Source organism: Labeo rohita, chromosome 5 (genome assembly GCF_022985175.1).
Source record: "Labeo rohita strain BAU-BD-2019 chromosome 5, IGBB_LRoh.1.0, whole genome shotgun sequence".
In the NCBI taxonomy this organism is placed as follows: domain Eukaryota; kingdom Metazoa; phylum Chordata; class Actinopteri; order Cypriniformes; family Cyprinidae; genus Labeo; species Labeo rohita.
The window spans coordinates 32,684,305-32,704,625 of NC_066873.1; the positions used below are offsets into that span (position 1 = coordinate 32,684,305).

Here is a 20,321-nt window from a genome sequence, read left to right on the forward strand (position 1 = left end):
CACATTTAACAAAGTTACTTTTTTTCTCTTTGTCTATTTCAGTTTATTCATTCATTTTTTTGGGGGGGGACGTTTTGAAGAGAAAAAAGTTTTAAAGAGAAAAAAAATCAAAAAAATCATAGAGCGAGAAAAATTCTTAGGACAGTTGTACATACTTTTTAAATTATAAACATCTTAAAGACATCTAATAGACGTCTTTGACAGCTGATAGGAAACGTCCTATTTTAATAATATAATATAAGTGCCGGCGATGCAGTGTTGCCAGATATTGCTATGAAAACAAATAAAACCCGAAAAATAAATAAAAATAAACCGAAATTAGTTCAGATCTTCTGCAATTAAAATAAGATAAAGATGTCGCTAACTCAAAACTGCAACATCCCACTTTATTATTTTTTTTAAACCAGAGGTCTCAAACTCCTCTGGTTTGGGCCTCAGCTCTGTAGAGCTTAGCTCAAATCAGCTCCCAACTCACACCTGCTTGGAGTTCCTAGTAATCCTGAAGACCTTGATTAGCTAGATCAGGTGTGTTTGATTAGGGTTGGAGTGAAAATGTTTAGAGCTGTGGCCCTCCAGGAACTGAGTTTGAGACCACTGTTCTAAACTGTAAAATTAAGTGGAACGGACAAGTTTAAAGATGCTTATAATATATGGATCTCATTTTCAGTAGTAAGAAAAAAAATAGCTTGTTGTGTTGTAGAATATCGCAGTTATATATGATATGAGAACAGTAGAGCCTTAGATAGGGAGTATGTGTTATTTAATAAAAATATAATTATATTTTCAGAATGACATATTTTTTTTCTCATAGTCAGTGGAGTAAAACGCCCCCAGAGAGCAATGGGCAATTACAGCCACTCTGTTCTGAATATCAAATCCTTTGTTTTTCCATCAAATAAAATCTAACTAGTTAATATTAAATATAATAGTACATATAAAAAATACTTGGATTTTATATTTAAAAATTACCTCAAGTTAGTGCACGTCCTGATTTTGCTGAGTTAGATGTGTTCCTGGGTCAACATATTTTGTTGACCATGGAACAACATTTTAATCCAAAAATTTAATCTTGACCACATCCCTACACCTAAACCTAACCTTACCCATGAGTAATCCATAAAATCAGAGGAAATGATAGATGAATGACACTGATGTACAAGCACCAAACACTGATTGTAAGCCTAAACTTCACAAAAACTATAAATTGTTTTTTAAAATCTGATTGGTTAATCACAATGTTCCAGGGTCAGCAAAGATGTTGATCCAGGAACATGTCGTACTTGGTAAAATCAGGTTCTGCCAAATGCGGCATCAGGTAGCTAGTTAGTAAGCTAAAACTGCATGTACTCTGATTTTGCTGTGAATGTTTAAAGCAAATAGCTTTGTCAGACTGGGTGGGGTAAAATGCCCCCTTGGTACGAATGTAATTTTTTGTTAAAAATCTATTTACAAGAAAACTCTGGACATTTTCATACTTGGTTTATAATTTATGTCATTGTCGCTAAAACTAATAACTTTTCTGAACACATTTAACTTTTATTTTACAGAAGAAAACGTCTCTGAAAACATCTGCCCTGTCTCTATAAATCCAAGTTCTCATTTGCATGGTTCCGCTCCACAACACACGTCATCATTGTGGTCAGAGAGGGCGGCTCAGGTACTGAAGGTAGCAGGCTGGTGGCTGCTATTGTACAAACATGTGCAGCGCGAAAATATTAAAATGCCGCGTGAGTTCCTCACATTTTGTTGTAGAAAAATACATCTCAGCATAGCCGTTCGACGGATTTCAAAGTTAGTAGTACGTGGCTAAAATTTTTGTTTAACGATGCGCTGTGATTAATGATTGTTAGATCTATATGAAATAAACAAGCACACGCACACAATACGAGATGCAGGTCAGAAGACATCAAAATTTTTTTAATCTTATTTGCAAGTGAGTGTGCGGTTATATATCCTCTGTACGCAAAGTTAAGTCTATATACAAAAGCGCGTGTGCCGTTTTTGCATTAAGATCAAAAGGTGATTACAAGGTAAGTTTCTTTGTTCCTTGAAATAGCACAAAATACACCTTTTATTCAAAGTATTATTAACAAAATCGACTCAACGTGCCCAAATACAATTAAAACTAGAACCCCGCTCGTTCAAAAAATCCCCTGTAACTATGACTAATATGGGATTATTTTTATTTATTTTTAATTTATTTTTAGCTACAGCAATACAGTTCATCTAATCATGAGTGGCTGTGGGAAAGTAAAGTTAAATTATTGCAAACTGAACAGTCTATCATCTGCTTCACTTAGTTATACATGTCATTTTATGAAATACTATTTTGCTAACCTTCACAGCTTACTGAGATTCCCGGTTTTATTTATTTATTTATTTTTTATTATTATTATTTTTATTTTATTTATTTATTTATTTATTTTATTTTATTTTTTTGAATGAATGAATGAATGAATGAATGAATGAATTAGATTTTCACGTTTGTGGTTGAACATGAGGGTGGGTCTGTCAAACAAAAGCTGTTCCAGAACCAGTTCTTTATGCATTGTGTGGAATTTCCGCATCATTTCCATATACTTATACCTTTTTGAAAGCAGATTGGTGTGCATCAGTCATTGGCTGTTAGGTTGTTAAGGTTGTAGTTGTTATACAATTTCATGCTCAATATTTTCACTCCACTTTTTCAGTCCTTCACGTGAATACGGACACAAGACCAAGCTTGTAGGACAATAATGCGACTCCGTCAGAGTGTACATTTCCTACTGGGGATGTTTGTTGGCTTGTCACTAAGTGGGTATGTATAAACTTTTTAAAATATATATAGCTGATTTACTCGCACGTTTGTTGATTGAATGTCAAGTGAATTGCAATATAAAGTGTGAATCTGTTTTTCTTGTAATTTTCATATATGGTTCCTAGTCACTTTATATGTACTTTTATATGTAATCAGTCAATCACATGGCAGCGACTCGATGCTTGTCATGTTGACAGGGTTGGGATAGTTACAATTAAAATGTATTTCATACAGCTTACAAAATGCATGCTTTATAAAACAGCATGATTTGCCGCGTTTACTTAAGTACATCCTTTAGAACGCTTAAGATATTTAGCGCCATGGGCGTCGGAACCATTGAATGCGGGTGGGACAGGACCCACCCACTTTTGAAGACCAATGATATCGGACCCACCCACTTTTACCGTCTCTAATTCGGCGAATATGTCTGCGCACTTTTTAGAGCGCCATCAGTCAAATCCATTCCACATGACGAATGTGCTAATAGATTAAGTTCTATGCTCACGCGTATGAACAGGCATATACTCCAGTAATTTTTGGGAGGGGGAGGACCCACCCACATTTATTTTGCTATTTATGCTAAACAACCACCTCTAAAAATGTTTACACCAACCAAGCATAGGACTTGGTTTTCCTCTGCACTTTATTTGCATTAGTTTTCCACAGCATTTGTAGAAAAAAAACAAGTCTTTTTAAAAAAAAACAAAAAAACATTTAATATACCAATCAAAACAAATTTAATTCAGTATAATAAAGTTTCTCAATTTTTTCTTAAACTTCATTTTGTGGTAGAAGAATAAGTTAAAGTAATCACATAAGAGAATTTGAGAAAAAAAAATTCTGGGTTATTTTGTCTACACAACTGCTGGGTTGAGCCTGTTGGGTCATATGTTGTGATGTTTTTTTCCAGTGTTAACCAGCGGTTGGGTTATTGGCTGGATTATTCTCACTGACCGCTGAAACTATACAAATGATAGAGATGTTTTGACACGTGAAAAGTTGAGACGATATAGGCCTGTAGACGATGATCATGTGGTTTGTTTGTGTTCTTAAATCAATCTCCGGTATTTTCATAAAAATAAAGTATAGACTATTTCTAATGCATTGCTAATCACTGTATTTAATACTAAAATAATACATTTTCTGCCTTATATTAAGATAAGAAGTCACACATTAGATTACAGAACATTATTTAAAAACACTCAGCTGACATTTTAAAATTAGTATGGTGAAAAATATGATTTTAATCACATGAATTGTCAGGTTTTGATGATGTGCTATAATATGCTATTTCTCATGCAACTGTTATGCTTTATAGGAGCAATTACGTTTTACGATCAATTTTGAAAGGCAAAGATCATTGGTTTTAAAAACATTAGGTCACACCAACTAAATTAATGTGAAAGTTAGATCAAGGAGAAGTAGCATTTAACAGTTTTTAATATTGTACCATTTTCATTTTGTCTCTGGTGACCACCTTCTTTTGAAGAAGTCCCCCAGCATGGCCCCCTTCACTGAAAATACTCTAGACACGCCACTGATTTTAAGCCAGCAATAGCTCCTATAGTGTTTTAAATAATTGAGTTCAATAAAACAACTAAGCGTGTTGGGTCAGAATAACCCAACATCATGTGATCCGTCCAATATTTAACCAGCGCTGGGTTGCAAACTAACTTTTTATAGTGTGTATGTAATCTAATAATTAATCCAAGTGAGGCAAATCTTACTGATGTGAATACAATGTGTGGGGAAAGCAACCACTTTTTCCTACAATCTAAAAATGCTGGGTTAAAACAACCCAATTTGGGTTATTTTGACCTAGCTGGTTGGGTTAAACGTTTGACCCAACATGCTGGGTTGTTTTAATTACCATAAATATTGATTGAAAATTACTATTGCTGGCTTAAATGAACCAAAAACAGTTTGGAAATTGAAAACCTAACATAATGACCCAGCAGGCTCAACCCAGCGATTGGGTTGGAAAAAATAACCCAGCGTTTTTTAGCATATGAGGTGTGGGATTTGTTTCAAACAAGTAGTTGTGATACTGCCTATTTGAACTCTTTGTGGCTTCAGAAGCTGTGAAAATGAACAAAATCCCTTCTTCCAAAACTGATTTAAATCTAGAATCTTATGAATGGACTACTGAGAGCAAGCTAATGTGCCCCAACTTCACCATTTCAGTACATTTTTAGCGCTCAGACTGGTATATTCTAGCCATTGTTTTGATAGAGGAAAATTTTATAGTTTATCGTATTTTCTTTAAATAAAATAAGTATTCGCTGTATACAAACTGACCAACATTTGTTTTGTTTTTTTGACTATGGGGCTGCATTGATGTCCCCATATCTCTGCACCTAAACGATTTAGGGCCTTGAAAATAAATCCAAAAGAAATGTTTATTAGGAACTATAATCTAAAATCATATTAAGATAGCTTTAACACTTCTAGTGTTACAGGCATGCAAACCCTGGAGAAGAAAAGTGCTTTTTTCCCCCCCATTATAGTCACCACTGGCATATTGCAACAAAGACTGCCAAATTCAAGAGATTTTAATAGACCTATGAATCTCTGTGTAAAAATAACATGATGCTGCCATCTTTCTGAAGTCATTTTTACCCCCTGTAATTTGGCTCTGAATCTCATCATTTTGAGCCCTCACTACAAAATAGCGGATTATTCGGATATACATCCATATCAGTTTTTTAATTTGTAATACCTATACTGTTAGATTTTGCTGTATTTGGCTGACCAGTGGTTTGGGTGGCTCGCCATATGTATTAGATTTCTCTAATACATAAAATAAGTAAGCCTGACCAAAAGAGTTTTTTTTTTTCTGATCCTCTGGAACACCTGCAATCACACACGAGAGAAAAAGGAAACGTATCTTTCCAAAGAAAAGATTTTGAACAAATCATGCCTAACTGTCAATAAAACTGTCCCTATTTAATGTTTGCAGGACACTACAGTGTTTAGTAGTGGTAGAATGTTCATGTCTTTGTCCTCAAGCGACAAGCTAGAGCCTAAAAACCCTAGTCCCGCCATATCTGGACTCTGAAAAATACCACTGCCATCTATCCCTCATCTCTAGGCAAATTCACATCAATCCACTCAGTGTTTCCCTGCGCCTTAACTGCTACATCAGTTACTAAAAGATCCTCAAGTGGTCGTTGCCACCTGGATTCTTGCTGTGACATATGATTTTTTTTGAATATTTACCCATTTGTTGGGCACTATACCATGGGCCCCCTTTGGAGGTGTCAACTTGATTCTTGGCATTGTGTACTGCCAGGCTGAGTCTTTTTTTGGACAAGGCTGTCAGATGTTGGATCTTCATTGGACATGGGCCGGGCTTGGACATGTTCGAAAGGGCATAGTCCATTTTCTTTCTGGTTTTCCTCAAAGCATTGGTTGTCATCAAGCAGTTTTGTTCCATCTTTCGTTAACATTGTTTTCTGGACACTTCACTTTGAATCTGTTTACTATGCAAATCTCTTTGTGTGTCTTGCTGAAGTTGTCTTAATGCCGCTGAATGTGCACCTCTCTCCTTTACGGCTTGATTAGCAGCACTGCCTTCTAGGACATCATCTTTGGCTTCAACAATCTGGATGAATGTTGTTCCAATGCTGTCCCAGTCACCATACTTGATTTTAAGAGCTTGAGAAATTTCAGGTTTCAATCCATTCACAAGTGTGGTTTTAAGAGGCATGCTAGTATCTTTACTGAGATCTTCACTGTTGTTGTTCACACCAGCATGTTCCGTCCAAGTTTGCTAGAAGCGTTCTTCAAACTCTGCAACACTTTCTCCTGTCTTCTGCATGCAAGAGGTAATTTTAGCCCAATTAACCTCTACAGGTTTCAGTTCAAACAAGAAAGTTTGCACCACTTCCCATCCATCCTCAATGTTTTCTTGAAACTCACCAATCTTTCTTTCAACACTTTCTGTTAGTCTCTTTTGGTCATTGTCTCTCAAGTTCACATTAACAATCATCACACCGTCTAGTGGATGTAAATTGCTTTTTGACTCTCAAAGTGCCCCTTTAGCATCATTGTTTTTTTTGTTTTTTTTTTAAATGCACAGGATGCCCTTTAGCGCCATTCTTCGACGTCCAGGGTTGTTGTTTTAGTCGTTTGCCTTAATTTAATGATTTGCATGCATTTGTAAAAATGGAAATACATTTATGTAAAATAAGTTTTATTGGTGCACCCCTGCCCTAAACCTACCCACTTCTGAACAATATAAAACACGTAACAGGCAAATAAAATCACAGTCACAGGTCTTTATTGCAAAAACTGAACATAAAAAAGCAGTATAAAAGTATTACAAACCAGTCGTGTTGCGTTCCAAGTCCTCTGATGCCATACAACATCTTTATGCAAAGAAGGGAGTTAAACATAAGATTTTAATCGCTGAAAATGATCCCCCTCCGTTAACACGCTTACATCTCATTCAAAAAGATACTCCCAAACATTAGCATGACACAGTGGACCTTTCTCACATTTCTGGGTTTCTTAGCAGTGGAAGTGGGTAAAATTCAAGAGCAGTAAATGGGAGAGTACCACAAATATAGTTTTTGCATTCCCATTTGCTCAAGTAGCAAATGAAAAACACCACAATAGTGTTTTCATGACTTTCACAATTTCCCATAGATGCTGCATTAGAAACACCTTCGCTTTAGCGTTAACTAGTTTTTTGTAACTTGATGAGAAGGTGATATAATATAAAGTATAATCTTACAAATGTACAAAATTTTTTTTAAATATAAATATAAAAAAACTTTCAAGGATTTATGATGCTGATGACCATTGAAGCGCGGCATGAAAAGGGTCTATCAGTCACGAGACACACGAACCAATGGCATTTCACAACCAAGGCTAATTTAAGGCTGCAATATTTGAATTTGTTCACAGACTGCACACAGGATCTGAGCTTTATGGCCGATCGTGACTGTTTCTCTCACAAATCAATTGTTTTGCATCGGAAGACTTGCAATAATAATTTTTCAAAAAATTATGACTGTAATTGTATCTGCCTGTTATATGCTGTGTTTTATTGACAAATGGTAGGTTTAGGGAGCAGGGGTTGGGTTACTTGTTTGTAAATGTGTAAATAGTGTAATATAAACAAAACCATGGTTACTACACTTTTACTATAATAAAACCATGGTTAATTTTCATAAGGGGTTCATCATAAAGTGATGCAAAAGGTGACCAAGCATCAATATGTGACGAGTTGGGAGTGAGAATCTGTTGCAACCCTTGGTTTACAATCAATTGGAACTATATACTTTGCTCCGTCTTTGTTGTAGTGAGCATAAAGTGAAAACACAGTCTTTGCTGAAAAAAAAAACGCAAAAACTGCATGTGAATATCAAGATGATCCCACAGCAAAGTTCAGCTGGAAAAGATGTTTGTGCATTTATGACCACAGCCATTGAAGGCTACTTTCAGCAGGATAGGACATGCCATGTTACAAAGCTCAAATCATCTGAAACTGATTTCTTGAACATGACAGTGAGATTTGCAAAATGCATGTGCAGCCAAAATCTTTGTGGAATGTTTCCAGCACCTCATTGAATCTGAGCCATGAAGAATTAAGGCAGTTCTAAAGGGAAATGATGACCATTGAAGGGTCAGGTGAAATGGGGTCAGGTGTACGTAATGAAATGGCCAGTACCATGTTTGACTAAAGAAGCAGCAAAGCTATTTGACTATGTACATAGTGGTTTAACCTTTAAGTTCTCATAAAACAAACACAAAGCCAAAAACCAGTTTAGCATGTTTAAACAACATCCATTGCTGAGTGCAGGTGTCAGATAATGGGAATTGTTATTCTCAAAAATATAAATGATCACAAATATTTAGTGAGGCTATCTCTGAATGTCTGAATGTTTATCTGCTCACAGAGCACACTTGTATTTGGGAAATATAGGAATAATTTAACGATCATGATGGAACATTTGAAAGGACTTACACAGGTGTGTTCAACGGAAAATCCTGAATGCACATGTATGTATGTATGTATGTATGTATGTATGTATGTATGTATGTATGTTATGTATGTTATGTATGTTATGTATGTTATGTATGTTATGTATGTTATGTATGTTATGTATGTATGTATGTATGAAAAAATTACAATATCATGAAAAAGTTTGTGGTTTTTTTTGTCATTGTAACTTATTTTAAAAACTTAAACTTTCATATGTGACCCTGGATCACAAAACCAGTCATAAGGGTCATTTTTTTCAAAATTGAGATTTATACGTCATATGAAAGCTGAATAAGTAACCTTTCCATTGATGTATGGTTTGTTAGACAATATTTGGCCAAGATACAACTATTTAAAAATCAGGAATCTGAGGGTGCAAAAGAATCTAAATACTGAGAGAATTGCCTGTAAAGTTCTTCAAATAATGTTCTTAACAATGTATATGACTAATCATAGAATTAAGTTTTCATACATTTACAGTAGGAATTTTACAAAAGATCTTCATGGAACATGGTCTTTACTTCATTTCCTAATGATTTTTGCCATAAAAGAAAAATCAATAATTTTGACCCATACAATGTATTTTTGGCTATTGCTATAAATAAAGCCCAGCGACTTAAGACTGGTTTTGTGGTCCAGGGTCACATATATTCTAGATTCGTTACATGTAAAGTAAAAGATTTTTGTTTGTTTGTTTGTTTGTTTGTTTTGTTTTTGGGTTTTGTTTGTTTTAATTTTGATGATTACAGCTTACAACTCATGAAAGTCAAAAATCCAGTATCTCAAAATATTACATTATTTCTTAAGATCAATCAAAAAATGGATTTCCAAAAAAGAAAAGTTCAAGTTTTTTAAAGTGTGTTCATTTATGCACTCAATACTTGGTCGGCAGCACATACAGTCATGTGAAAAAGTTAGGAGGGTAAATAACAGAGGGTAAATAACAGTCAAGCACTGATAATTAAATGCCTTTGATTAACTGATCATCAGCAAGTCTAAGCGTCTCTATAAAAGCATAAGCTTTGGCAGTTTGCTGGTCTGGAGCCTTCAGGTGTGTGTTAACACATTGCCAAGGAGGTAAGACATCAGCAATCATCTTAGAGAAGCAATTGTTGCTGCCATCAATCTGAGAAGAGTAATACGGACATTTCCAAACAATTTGAAGTTTATTCACAAGTGGAAGACATTTAAAACAGACACCTCTCCTTCCAGGAGTGGAAGTCCCAGCAGATCAGACCATGTAAAGCTCAGAGAAATGGCAGACAACCCAAGAACTACACCTCAGACTTTACAGGCCTCAGTTAACATGTTAAATGATAAAGTTCATGAAAATACCATTAGAAAAATATGGGACGATGTTTGGAAGGCTTGGCAGAAGAAAGCTTCATTGCAGCATTGCAGCACAGTTTAGGTCTGCAAAGTTGCGTCTGAACAAAACACAAGTTTTCTAGAATAATGTCCTTTGAAAAGACGAGACCGAAGTGGAGATGTTAGGCCATAATGCACAGCACTGAGTTTGGTGAAAACCTAAAAAGCATATCAGCACAAACACCTCATACCAAAAGACAAACATGCTGGAGGAGGGCTGATCATTTTGGGCTTGTTTTGTAGCCACAGGACCTGAGCACCTCACAGTCACTGAGTTGGCCATGAACTCCTCTGTATATCAAAGTATTCTACAGTCAAATGCGAGTGCATCTGTCCGACATCTAAAGTTGGGCCAAAATTGGGTCATGCAACAGGACAATGATCCCAAGCACACCAGCAAATCTACAACAGAATGGATGAAATGAGAAGAATCAAAGTGTTGCAACAGCTCAGTCCATGTCTAGAGCTCATCCTGGCTCAAATGCTGTGGTGAGAGCTGTGCATAAGCAAATGCCCACAAACCTCAATAAACTGGAGCAACGCTGAAAAGAAGAGTGGTCCAAATTCCTCCAGAACGATGTGAGAGACTGATAAAGTCACACAGAAAATGAATGCTTCAAGTTATTGCTGCTAAAAGTGGCTCTACAGGCAACTGACTCATGGGGTGTCCTAACATTGTCACACATGGCCTTTCCATATTGGCTTTATTATTGTTAAATAAATAATGACACAGTGTGATATGACGTGATGATGTTTACCTGAGGATTTATTTTCTAAATTTTAAGACCTGCCAAGGACCAGATAATTTTTTATTATGTCCCGATACAGAAAACCATGAAATTCAATAGGGTGTCCTAACTTTTTCACATGACTGTATTACTGCAAATGACTTGCTCCTAGCACAAATTACAGCATCAGTGAAGTGTGGCGTGGAAGTGATCAGCCTGTGGTACTGCTGAGGCACTATTGAGACTTCAGATTATCTGAATATTGTTGGATCGACTGTTTCTCATCTTTCTCTTGAAAATATCCCATAGATTCTCAATGGGGTTCAGGTCAGGCATGTTGGTTGGCCAATAAAGCACAGTAATATCATGGTCAGCAAACCACTTGGAAGTGTTTTTTGCACTGTGGGCAGGTGCTGAAGTCCTGTTGGAAAAGAAAATCAGCATCTCCATAAAGCTTGTCAGCTTGAAGTGCTCCCAAATCTTCTGGTAGACGGCTGCATTGACTTTGCACTTGATAAAACACAGTAGACCAACACCAGTAGATGTCACGGCAGCCCAAATCATTACTGACTTCTTCCAGACTCTGGGACCATGATTTCAACATGAAATGCAAAATTTACTTTTGTCTGAAAAGAGGGCTTTGGACCACTGAGCAACAGTTCAGTTCTTTTTCTCCTTAGCCCAGGTAAGATGCTTCTGATGTTGTTTCTGTTTCAGAAGTGGCTTGGTAGCCCTTTTCCTGAAGACGTCTGAGCGTGGTGACTCTTGATGCACTGACTCTGGCTTCATTCTACTCCTTGTGAAGCTCTCCCAAGTGTTTAAATCCCCTTTACTTGACAGTATTCTTAAGCTTGCGGTCACCCCTGTTGCTTGTGCACCTTTCCCTACCCAATTTCTTCCTTCCAGTCAACTTTGCATTTAATATGCTTTGATACAGCACTCTGTAAACAGTCACCCCTTTCAGTAATGACCTTCTGTGACTTACCCTCTTTGTGGAGGGTGTCAATGATTGTCTTCTGGACCCATGCCAAGTCAGCAGTCTTCCCCATTAGTGTGGTTTCAAAGAACAAGAAATACCTGGAATTTATACTGTAGGGATGGACATTTAATGAAACTCAAATGCAAATATTGTAATATTTTGAGATACTGGATTTTTGACTTTCATGAGATGTACGCTCTAATCATCAAAATTAAAACAAAAAAAAAACTTTTGAAATGTTTTACTTTACATGTAATGAACCTAGAGTATATGAAAGTTTCAGTTTTTAAAATAAGTTACGTAAGGCTGTGTTGTGTGTTTTATATTTTTATATATTTATATTTATATTTATATTTAATATCTAAAGACAGCATCACAGTGGAATGGAAATTAGCTGTTCAAATGATTAAACATTACTTTTTTTCCTAATCAAAAGGATAGGTTGACAAACTTTCCTGCATGAGGTTATACCTATACAAAGTAGCCAGAAAGAAATGCTAATTTTAAAGAAATGCATCAGATGGATTTAGAGGCTTTTGCATCCGAACTCTTCATTTTATTTTCCACATTGTGTATTCCGAGTTGTGTTGTGGTAAAATTAGCAAGAGATAATGTCAGTAGCTCACCAAGTGCAACCGTTCTACATAATCAAATGTAATGCCCCCCATTAGTCCAAAATATGTATAAAACGATGTGGATTTTTAAAATAACGTAAATCTTCATAGGTATTCTACTCCATATTTTAGTAAGAGACATTGTTTACATTATATTAAGCCATACGTGTCTTAATACCCAGGGTTCCCTTTAAAACTAACTTTTAAATTAAACTCTGAAAAAAGTGTGTGAGCGTTGACACATTTTCAAAAGATTTCTGTTCATAGGATTATCATGTCTTTCCTCACAGGCTCATTTACTGGGGATTCACCTCCATTTGGTTTGGGTGAGTAGTCCATATTCATACACATTTACATGACCATGAAACTTTCATCCCCAATTGATCTAGGTCAGCTTACCTCAAGATACTTTTTTTTTGTTTTTTTGTTTTTTGTTTTTTGTTTTTTGTTTTTTAAGATTAAAAGTTGAATTTATTAAAGCCAACAGAAGTTAGAAACTTGATTTTTCAGATTACAGGTATGGCTTTCTTTAGTCCTGACTAGCTTGCAAACAGATAGTCAGAGACTCACCAATTGCCTCATTTTCAAAAACAACTAGCTCTAGGGTTTACAGAGAAAGGTCAGAAAAGATATCTAAAAATATTTAGTGAGCCGTAGATCTGTGGGTGAAAATGCCTTGTTGATGCCAGAGGTCAGAGAAGAGTGGTTTCAGCCGATAGAAAGGCAGCAGTAACTCAAATAACTACTTGTTATAACTGAGGTATGCAGAAGAGCATCTCTGGACGTGCAACACGTCGAACCTTGAAGCATGTTGAACCTTTTCTGTGGTTTTCTCCACCGATGGGGGCGCCCCCGTTCATCGAAAGAGCATTCTAGAGAGAATGCTTTAACCCATGGACTATCAACAGTGTATAAGTAGCCCTATTCCACTGTAAAACAGCGGACTCGACAACACTGACACGGGGTGGCTCTCCTGTCAGCTAATAACAGAAAATTGAGGCTACAATTTATTTGAATGTCACAATATAAAGGCTATAGTCTGACTGAAATCATACCAGTGCAATTATTGTGTAACAGTTACTGGCTGGACAAACGGATAACACTATTGCAGTATTTATACACGCTGTGCTTATGCATGACATATGTAATCCTTCCAGTATTAGATTATTAAGAAAAACGTAATGTATACTCTGACATACAAATAAAGACAAACCCCTAATCTAACTGTTGTATGTAAAACCTTACTGCTGTAGTTTGATTGCAGCTAATCATGTAAATGTGCTGTGAGGAAGTGTCTGAGTTGCATAGTCCATTCATGATTGCGTTTTGGTTTGCAGAAATCATCTAACAGGTAACCTGGGGTAAGTACTCATATAATGCATACACACAGGAATGTAAACTCATGCACACACATGATTACACTAGAATGTGCTTTCAAACTTTTAAAGTGCCCCTATTATGGATTATGAAAGGTTTTTATATTTTTGTTTTGGGAGTCAACAGGTAGACATGCATGCAAGGTCAAAAAACACTTTCATTGTCTTATAATATGCGTTTATTTTTTCCTTTTTTACTTAACGGCTCCCAAACGATTTGGATTCGGACAATTGAAAGCCCTTTTTAACTGTGATGATATAGGACGGAACTAAACTATAAAACGTCTGCTTACACGTTAAGAAGAAAGATGCTGTTCCCCATGTTTTAACAAATAATGCTACCTGTCAGATTGTGCTACCAACACTGTGTTTTTCATACTGTAATGTTATGTTTAGGGTTGGGGTAGGTGTACACGTTAATAAAGCCTAACACAATATTAATATCATGCTGGAAGCAAAATCTGATAGGTAGCATTTTTCGCTGTCGAATTATGCTACCATCTGTTTTAATGGGAGGCAGCAAAATCTGACAGGGTAGCACAAATTGTTAGAACACCCCAAGCTGAATTATGTGTGTGCGTGTGGCTGCGTCCTCCAAAACGGACAAGCAAATTACACTTTGGGCTTCGAGTGTGCGTCCAAACGATCAAATATACACACAAATATGTCAAAGTGGCCAGCTTGGAGATTATTCACTTAAACACAGTTTTTGTCTTTGACGTGAACAGCTGTGAGAAAGTCCGACGTGTCAACATGAGTACATGGAAGTGTGTATCAATACCACCAGTTTCTGTTTCTATTTGGCGTACACAATGATTGGGGTAGGTGCGTATTATACTCTAAAACTGCGTATCATATGCACGCCAAGACATTACGTATTACATGCCCGTCAAAACTGCGTATCGTATAAACGGCAAAAACCATGCAATGTTGTTTAACATTTGGTTATTTTATTAGATTTCTTTTGTTGGCGATATTATACCTGAACAAAAATGTTAGCAGACCACCATGAAACATAACATTTATATATATATAAATATAAAATATATATATATATATATATATATATATATATTATATATATATATATATTTATATAAGTACCGATAAGAATACCAATAAAGTACCAGACCGATAAACAGTATCGGTAAGAGTAGTAATACCGTTAAAACCTTAACGATACCCATCCCTGTAGCCGGTTAGCCAGAGACCTACAAGCTGTGCAGAGCGAACACAACACACACAACTATATACAGAGTACATGAGAGCAACCGTTTTAAAGGATTACTCTACTTTCAGAATAAAAATTTCCTGATAATTTACTCACCCCCATGTCATCCAAGATATTCATGTCTTTCTTAAGTCACAAAGAATTTATGGTTTATGAGGAAAACATTCCAGGATTTTTCTCTATATAACTTGGTGGACTTCAATGGTGCTCAACGGATTGAAGGTTAAAAATGTAGTACCTGGGAGGGTCTTATCTAGCAAAACGATTGGTCATTTTCTTAAAAAATATTATTTGTACACTTTTTAACCACAAATGCTTGTCTTGGCTCTGCAAGTACATGCATACTCTGTGTCTGGTTCAAAACAGGGTATGTCTAAAAACTCCCATCTCATTTTCTCCTCCAACTTCAAAATCACCCTACACCCTTTTTTTTTGTTTGTTTGTTTGTTTTTTTGTTTTTTTGTTTTTTGGTAAATGGTGATTGACCCTCCTTGCATGTTCTGCAGCGATGTAGGACGATTTTGAAGTTGGAAGAGAAAATAAGATGGGAGTTTTTCGACATACCCTAACAGATTTAACCATCAGTGTCTTCTCCACATGATGCTATCCACAAGAATCTGCTACAGTTTTTCAGGGAGGGGGCGTTCAAGTTTTCCCAGGTCTGTGCGTGCAACAAGTAGGCGGGCAATATGCTAATTTTTCATGTTGAGATTTAATTTGAAAACGACTCGTTTAAATGATTCCGAATTGACTCTTTCATTTGAGAGACAATACCTTTATACACAATGCACTTTCAAATGTAAAACTTAGCAGGATGATGATTTATCCTTGTACAGTGCACACTATAAATGTTGTGTACACATGCTTATATTGAAACACCAATGTTTGATTGTAATCCCACTGCTCTGGGTGTGTGTTTAGAGTGTGTATTCACTGCGTTTAACTGATCCAAGTGCAAACAAACTGCAGAGCACAAATGTGAACCTGTCCCTGGACCACAAAACCAGTCTTAAATAGCACGGATATATTTGTAGCAATAGCCAAAAATACACTGTATGGGTCAAAATGGTAAATTTTTCTTTTATGCCAAAAATCATTAGGATATTAAAGATCACGTTCCATGAAGAGTTTTTGTAAATTTCCTGTTAATTTGTGAAAACGTAATTTTTGATTAGTAATATGCATTGATGCAATATGAAGAACTTCCAAAACAAAGATTCCCATATAATGTACTCACCCCCTTGTCATCCAAGATGTTCATGTCTTTCTTTCTTCAGTCATAAAGAAATTATGCTTTTTGAGGAAAACATTTCAGCATTTTTCTTCATATAATGGACTGATTTTGAACTTCCAAAATGCAGTTTAAATGCGGTTTCAAACGATCCCAAATGCAGTTGTAAACGATCCCAGCCAAGGAAGAAGGGTCTTATCTAGTGAAACGATCGGTTATTTGCATTTAAAAAATACAATTTAAATACTTCTTATTTTCAAATGCTCGTCTTGCCTCGCAGTCCTTGAACTCTGTGTATTCTGACTCAAGACAGTATGTCGAAAAACTCCGACCATATTTTCTCCCTCAACTTCAAAAATGATTTCAAAATCATCCTACATCGCTGCAGAAGTACCGACACAGTCTTTGCAAAGTGAACATGCAAAGAAGATCAAACACCCTTAACAAAAAAAAAAAAGGTAAAACAGCGATATTGGATGATTTTGAAGTTGAGGGAGAACATGAGATGGGAGTTTTTCGACATACCCTAACTGTCATGAACAGGAACAAAAACAGTTCAGGCAGAGCAAGACAAGACAAGCATTTGGCGATTTTTCCCAATATTTCGGGGTTTTTTTTTGTTTGTTTGTTTGTTTGTTTTTTGCACCCTCAGATTCCAGATTTTCGTATAGTTGTATCTCACCCAAATATTGTTCTATCCTGACAAACCATACATCAATGGAAAGCTTATTTGTTCAGAAACATGAAATTGACCTTATGGCTGGTTTTGTGGTCCAGGGTTACATATTCTGAGTATGGGATGCCATACTTGGCTACACCTCACGTCATGATTATATCTGTGTGTGTGTTCAATGTAGTCGGACAGATGTTGCTTCTGTGACACCATGGTTAGCCCCGATTGTTTGGGAGGGAACCTTTGATGCCACAGTGATCGACTCTATCTACAAACAACAAAACATCACTGTAGCGACCACTGTCTTCGCTTTGGGAAAGTAACAAAACTACATACTTCTCAGACTCTCAAAATACCGCTTTTTCTCTCTTTATCATTTTTTCCCTTTGTACATTTTAACTACATACATTAAATTAATATGTTTTACTATCTGTTCCTCTCACTTTTTTCCAGATACATACGTTTTCTCAAAGATTTTCTGGAGTCAGCAGAAGAGCATTACTTTGTTGGATTTCAAGTACATTACTACCTGTTTACAGATCAACCAGAAGCCATTCCTAATGTGAAACTTGGTCAAAAACGTTATCTGACAGTAAAAAAGGTTCCAAGTTTGAACAGATGGCAGGACATCAGTATGGGCAGGATGGAAATGTTGGAGAAACTAATAGAGAATGAACTGGCCAAGGAGGCCGACTATATTTTCTGTCTTGACGTAGATGCAAAGTTCTATGGCCGGTGGGGTGTTGAGTCTTTGGGTCGTCTGGTAGGTGTGATACATCCTTGGTTCTTTGATCTTCCAAGGTTCATATTCACATACGAGCGTAGACCAGAGTCTCAAGCATACATTCCAGCGGGACAAGGTGATTATTATTATACTGCTGCTGCATTCGGTGGCTCATTGAAGGATGTACATCATCTCACCAAAACCTGCCGTGAACAACTGAACACTGATGCTGCAAACTCCATTGAGGCGATATGGCACGAGGAATCTCACTTGAACAAGTATTTCCTTTATAACAAACCCAGCAAACTGCTTTCACCTGAATATCTGTGGCGGGACATTAGTATGGGTGCAGGCCAAGTGAAAATAGTTCGCTTCTCTCATGTAACTAAAAACAATGCTGAAGTTCGTCCAAACTTGTAGCACTTTTGTAAAGGTTTACTTTCACATCAATGTTGAGTTTCGCTAGAAAAAAAAATGTTAGTTTTGAAGCAAACAGGTTGTTTCCTGCTTATTCACATGTGGTAAACCTGGGAAAACCTTTTAAGCATTAATAATGCTAATGACAATACAATACATGATTTAAATGAGATCAAGAACAGTATTCAAAAACATTTCCAATTCACTGAATATCCCACAAGCTGTGATTTTGCCATTGTCTTGTGCTGTTTCATCTTGTGTAGTTTGTAATTTTATGTTGTCCTGAAACTGTATTGCAACCTGCCAGTCCTACAATTATTTGCACACCCAGTTGTTTGTATAGGGGTCCTTTAAACCATAATTTAAATAATAGATCCGTCTCAAGATCCTCTCCAAACATTTGCTCTTAATGGTTAAGACATGAAGGCAAAGTTTTCTGCTTTGAAACAACGTGGACTGTGAAAAGTGCTATACACGTAAAATGGGCTTGTCTTATGTTTGTTGTTCTGTTGTTGTAATGCATGCTTTGGCAATCAGCCTCTTCTACGTGTATGAATTAAAAATGCTGAAAGATAAGGATGTTAACTAATACAGTCAAACATGTCCAACACATTCTGAGAACAATGCTTTTATTGACATAGCCCTGTTTCATTTACCCAAAAAAATAGCTGGAAGGTCCACATATTATGGATAGTGTGCCACAACAGACACTCAACAATATTCGGTTGTATTCACAATGAAGTTGAGTTACCACCTGAGGAGCATACATCCTCCTAAGAGTTTATCTCTACATTTACCCACATATTAATCCTTTCTTTTGTTTATTGCAGCAGGGTTTTACTGATATCTACTGTGCTAAAGTAAATTCATTTTACAATGTAATTAAGAATTTTCTATCTGAAAAATAATGCTGAACTAAACAACAGAAAAATGTACTGATGCATCATCCTTCCTGATCAAATAAAACTCAAATGGTTGTGGTTGTTGAAATCAGGGAATCGAAGGGAGTGAAATTTCAGCCCCATCAACGCTGTGTAGCTCCTGCCTGGGTGCTAACACAATCAAACTTTACATGTTTCATTTAAAGACTTTGGCCCTATCTGCCTTCCATAATATGGCTACTCAAGCTGGCCATTTTGACATATTTCTGTCACACAATGAATCAATAAAGTGCTTATTTACATTGTGTCTATGCTTAGTTTGTTATAATAAGAAGATTTGCGAGCATGTACACAACCAATCAAAAGTTTTTAAGATTTTCAGTGTTTTTTAAAGAAGCCTCTTCTGCTTACCAGGCCTGCATTTATTTGATCCAAAATACAGCAACACCACTAATATCATGATTTTTTTTTTTTTTTTTTTTTTTACTATTTAAAATAACTGCTTTCTATTTGAATATATTTTCAAATGTAATTTATTCCTGTGATCAAAGCTAAATTTTCAACATTACTCCAGTCTTCATTGTCACATGATTCTTCAGAAATCATTCTAATATGCTGATTTGCTGATCCAAAGATCAGCATTTATCTGAAATAAAAAGCTTTTGTAACATTATACATTATACCATTCAAAAGCCTGAAGTCAGTATTAATTTTTGGGAAACTTTGTCTGAACTTTCTATTCATCAAAGAAACCTGAAGAAATTCTACTCAGCTGTTTTCAACATAATAATAATAATAATAATAATAAATGTTTTCAGCAAATCAGAATATTAGAATGATTTCTGGAGGATCATGTGAAAAATTCAGCTTTGAAATGACAGGAATAAATTTCATTTGAAAATATATTCAATTAAACAGTAATAAATTAATATTTAAATAGTAAAAACGCTACAGTTTTTGCTGTACTTTGGATCAAATAAATGCAAGCTCAGTAAGCAAAGGAGACTTCTTTAAAAAACATTACTGTTCAAAAAGTTTTGACTGCAGTGTAGATTGGCTACTTTGTTCAGCGCTGCATAAACTCCTGGAACATTTTAAATGGTATATTTTCCATTCACAAACAAATATTTGCAAATAGTTTCCCATCTTGTCCCCTTGTTTGAGGCAAACAGGTTTTACCAAACCCTTTGTTTGTGGAAAAAAATAAAAGTTTGTAGGTCACGAATTTGATTTAAAAACGTTTCAAGCTTGTTGGTTTCCACAGGGACTTCTAACTGAAAGATAGTAGAGTTTTACTTAGGACTGAAATA

The 20,321-nt window shown here is 36.0% G+C and overlaps 1 protein-coding gene across 2 annotated transcripts; it reads left to right on the forward strand.

The window, feature by feature from the left end:
- Window positions 1–623: 623 nt before the first annotated feature.
- Window positions 624–19,274, forward strand: LOC127166083 (histo-blood group ABO system transferase-like). Of its 2 annotated transcripts, none has more exons than XM_051111166.1 (7): window positions 624–669; window positions 1,548–2,030; window positions 2,691–2,797; window positions 12,769–12,804; window positions 13,816–13,839; window positions 17,174–17,308; window positions 17,443–19,274. In XM_051111166.1, exons 3-7 carry the CDS (start codon window positions 2,736–2,738, stop codon window positions 18,131–18,133), a joined length of 948 nt encoding a protein of 315 aa, XP_050967123.1. In that variant the 5' UTR covers window positions 624–669; window positions 1,548–2,030; window positions 2,691–2,735; the 3' UTR covers window positions 18,134–19,274. The 2 variants fall into 2 exon arrangements, with proteins under 2 accessions (XP_050967123.1, XP_050967124.1); XM_051111167.1 differs by having other exon boundaries at window positions 1,548–1,727.
- Window positions 19,275–20,321: the final 1,047 nt, after the last annotated feature.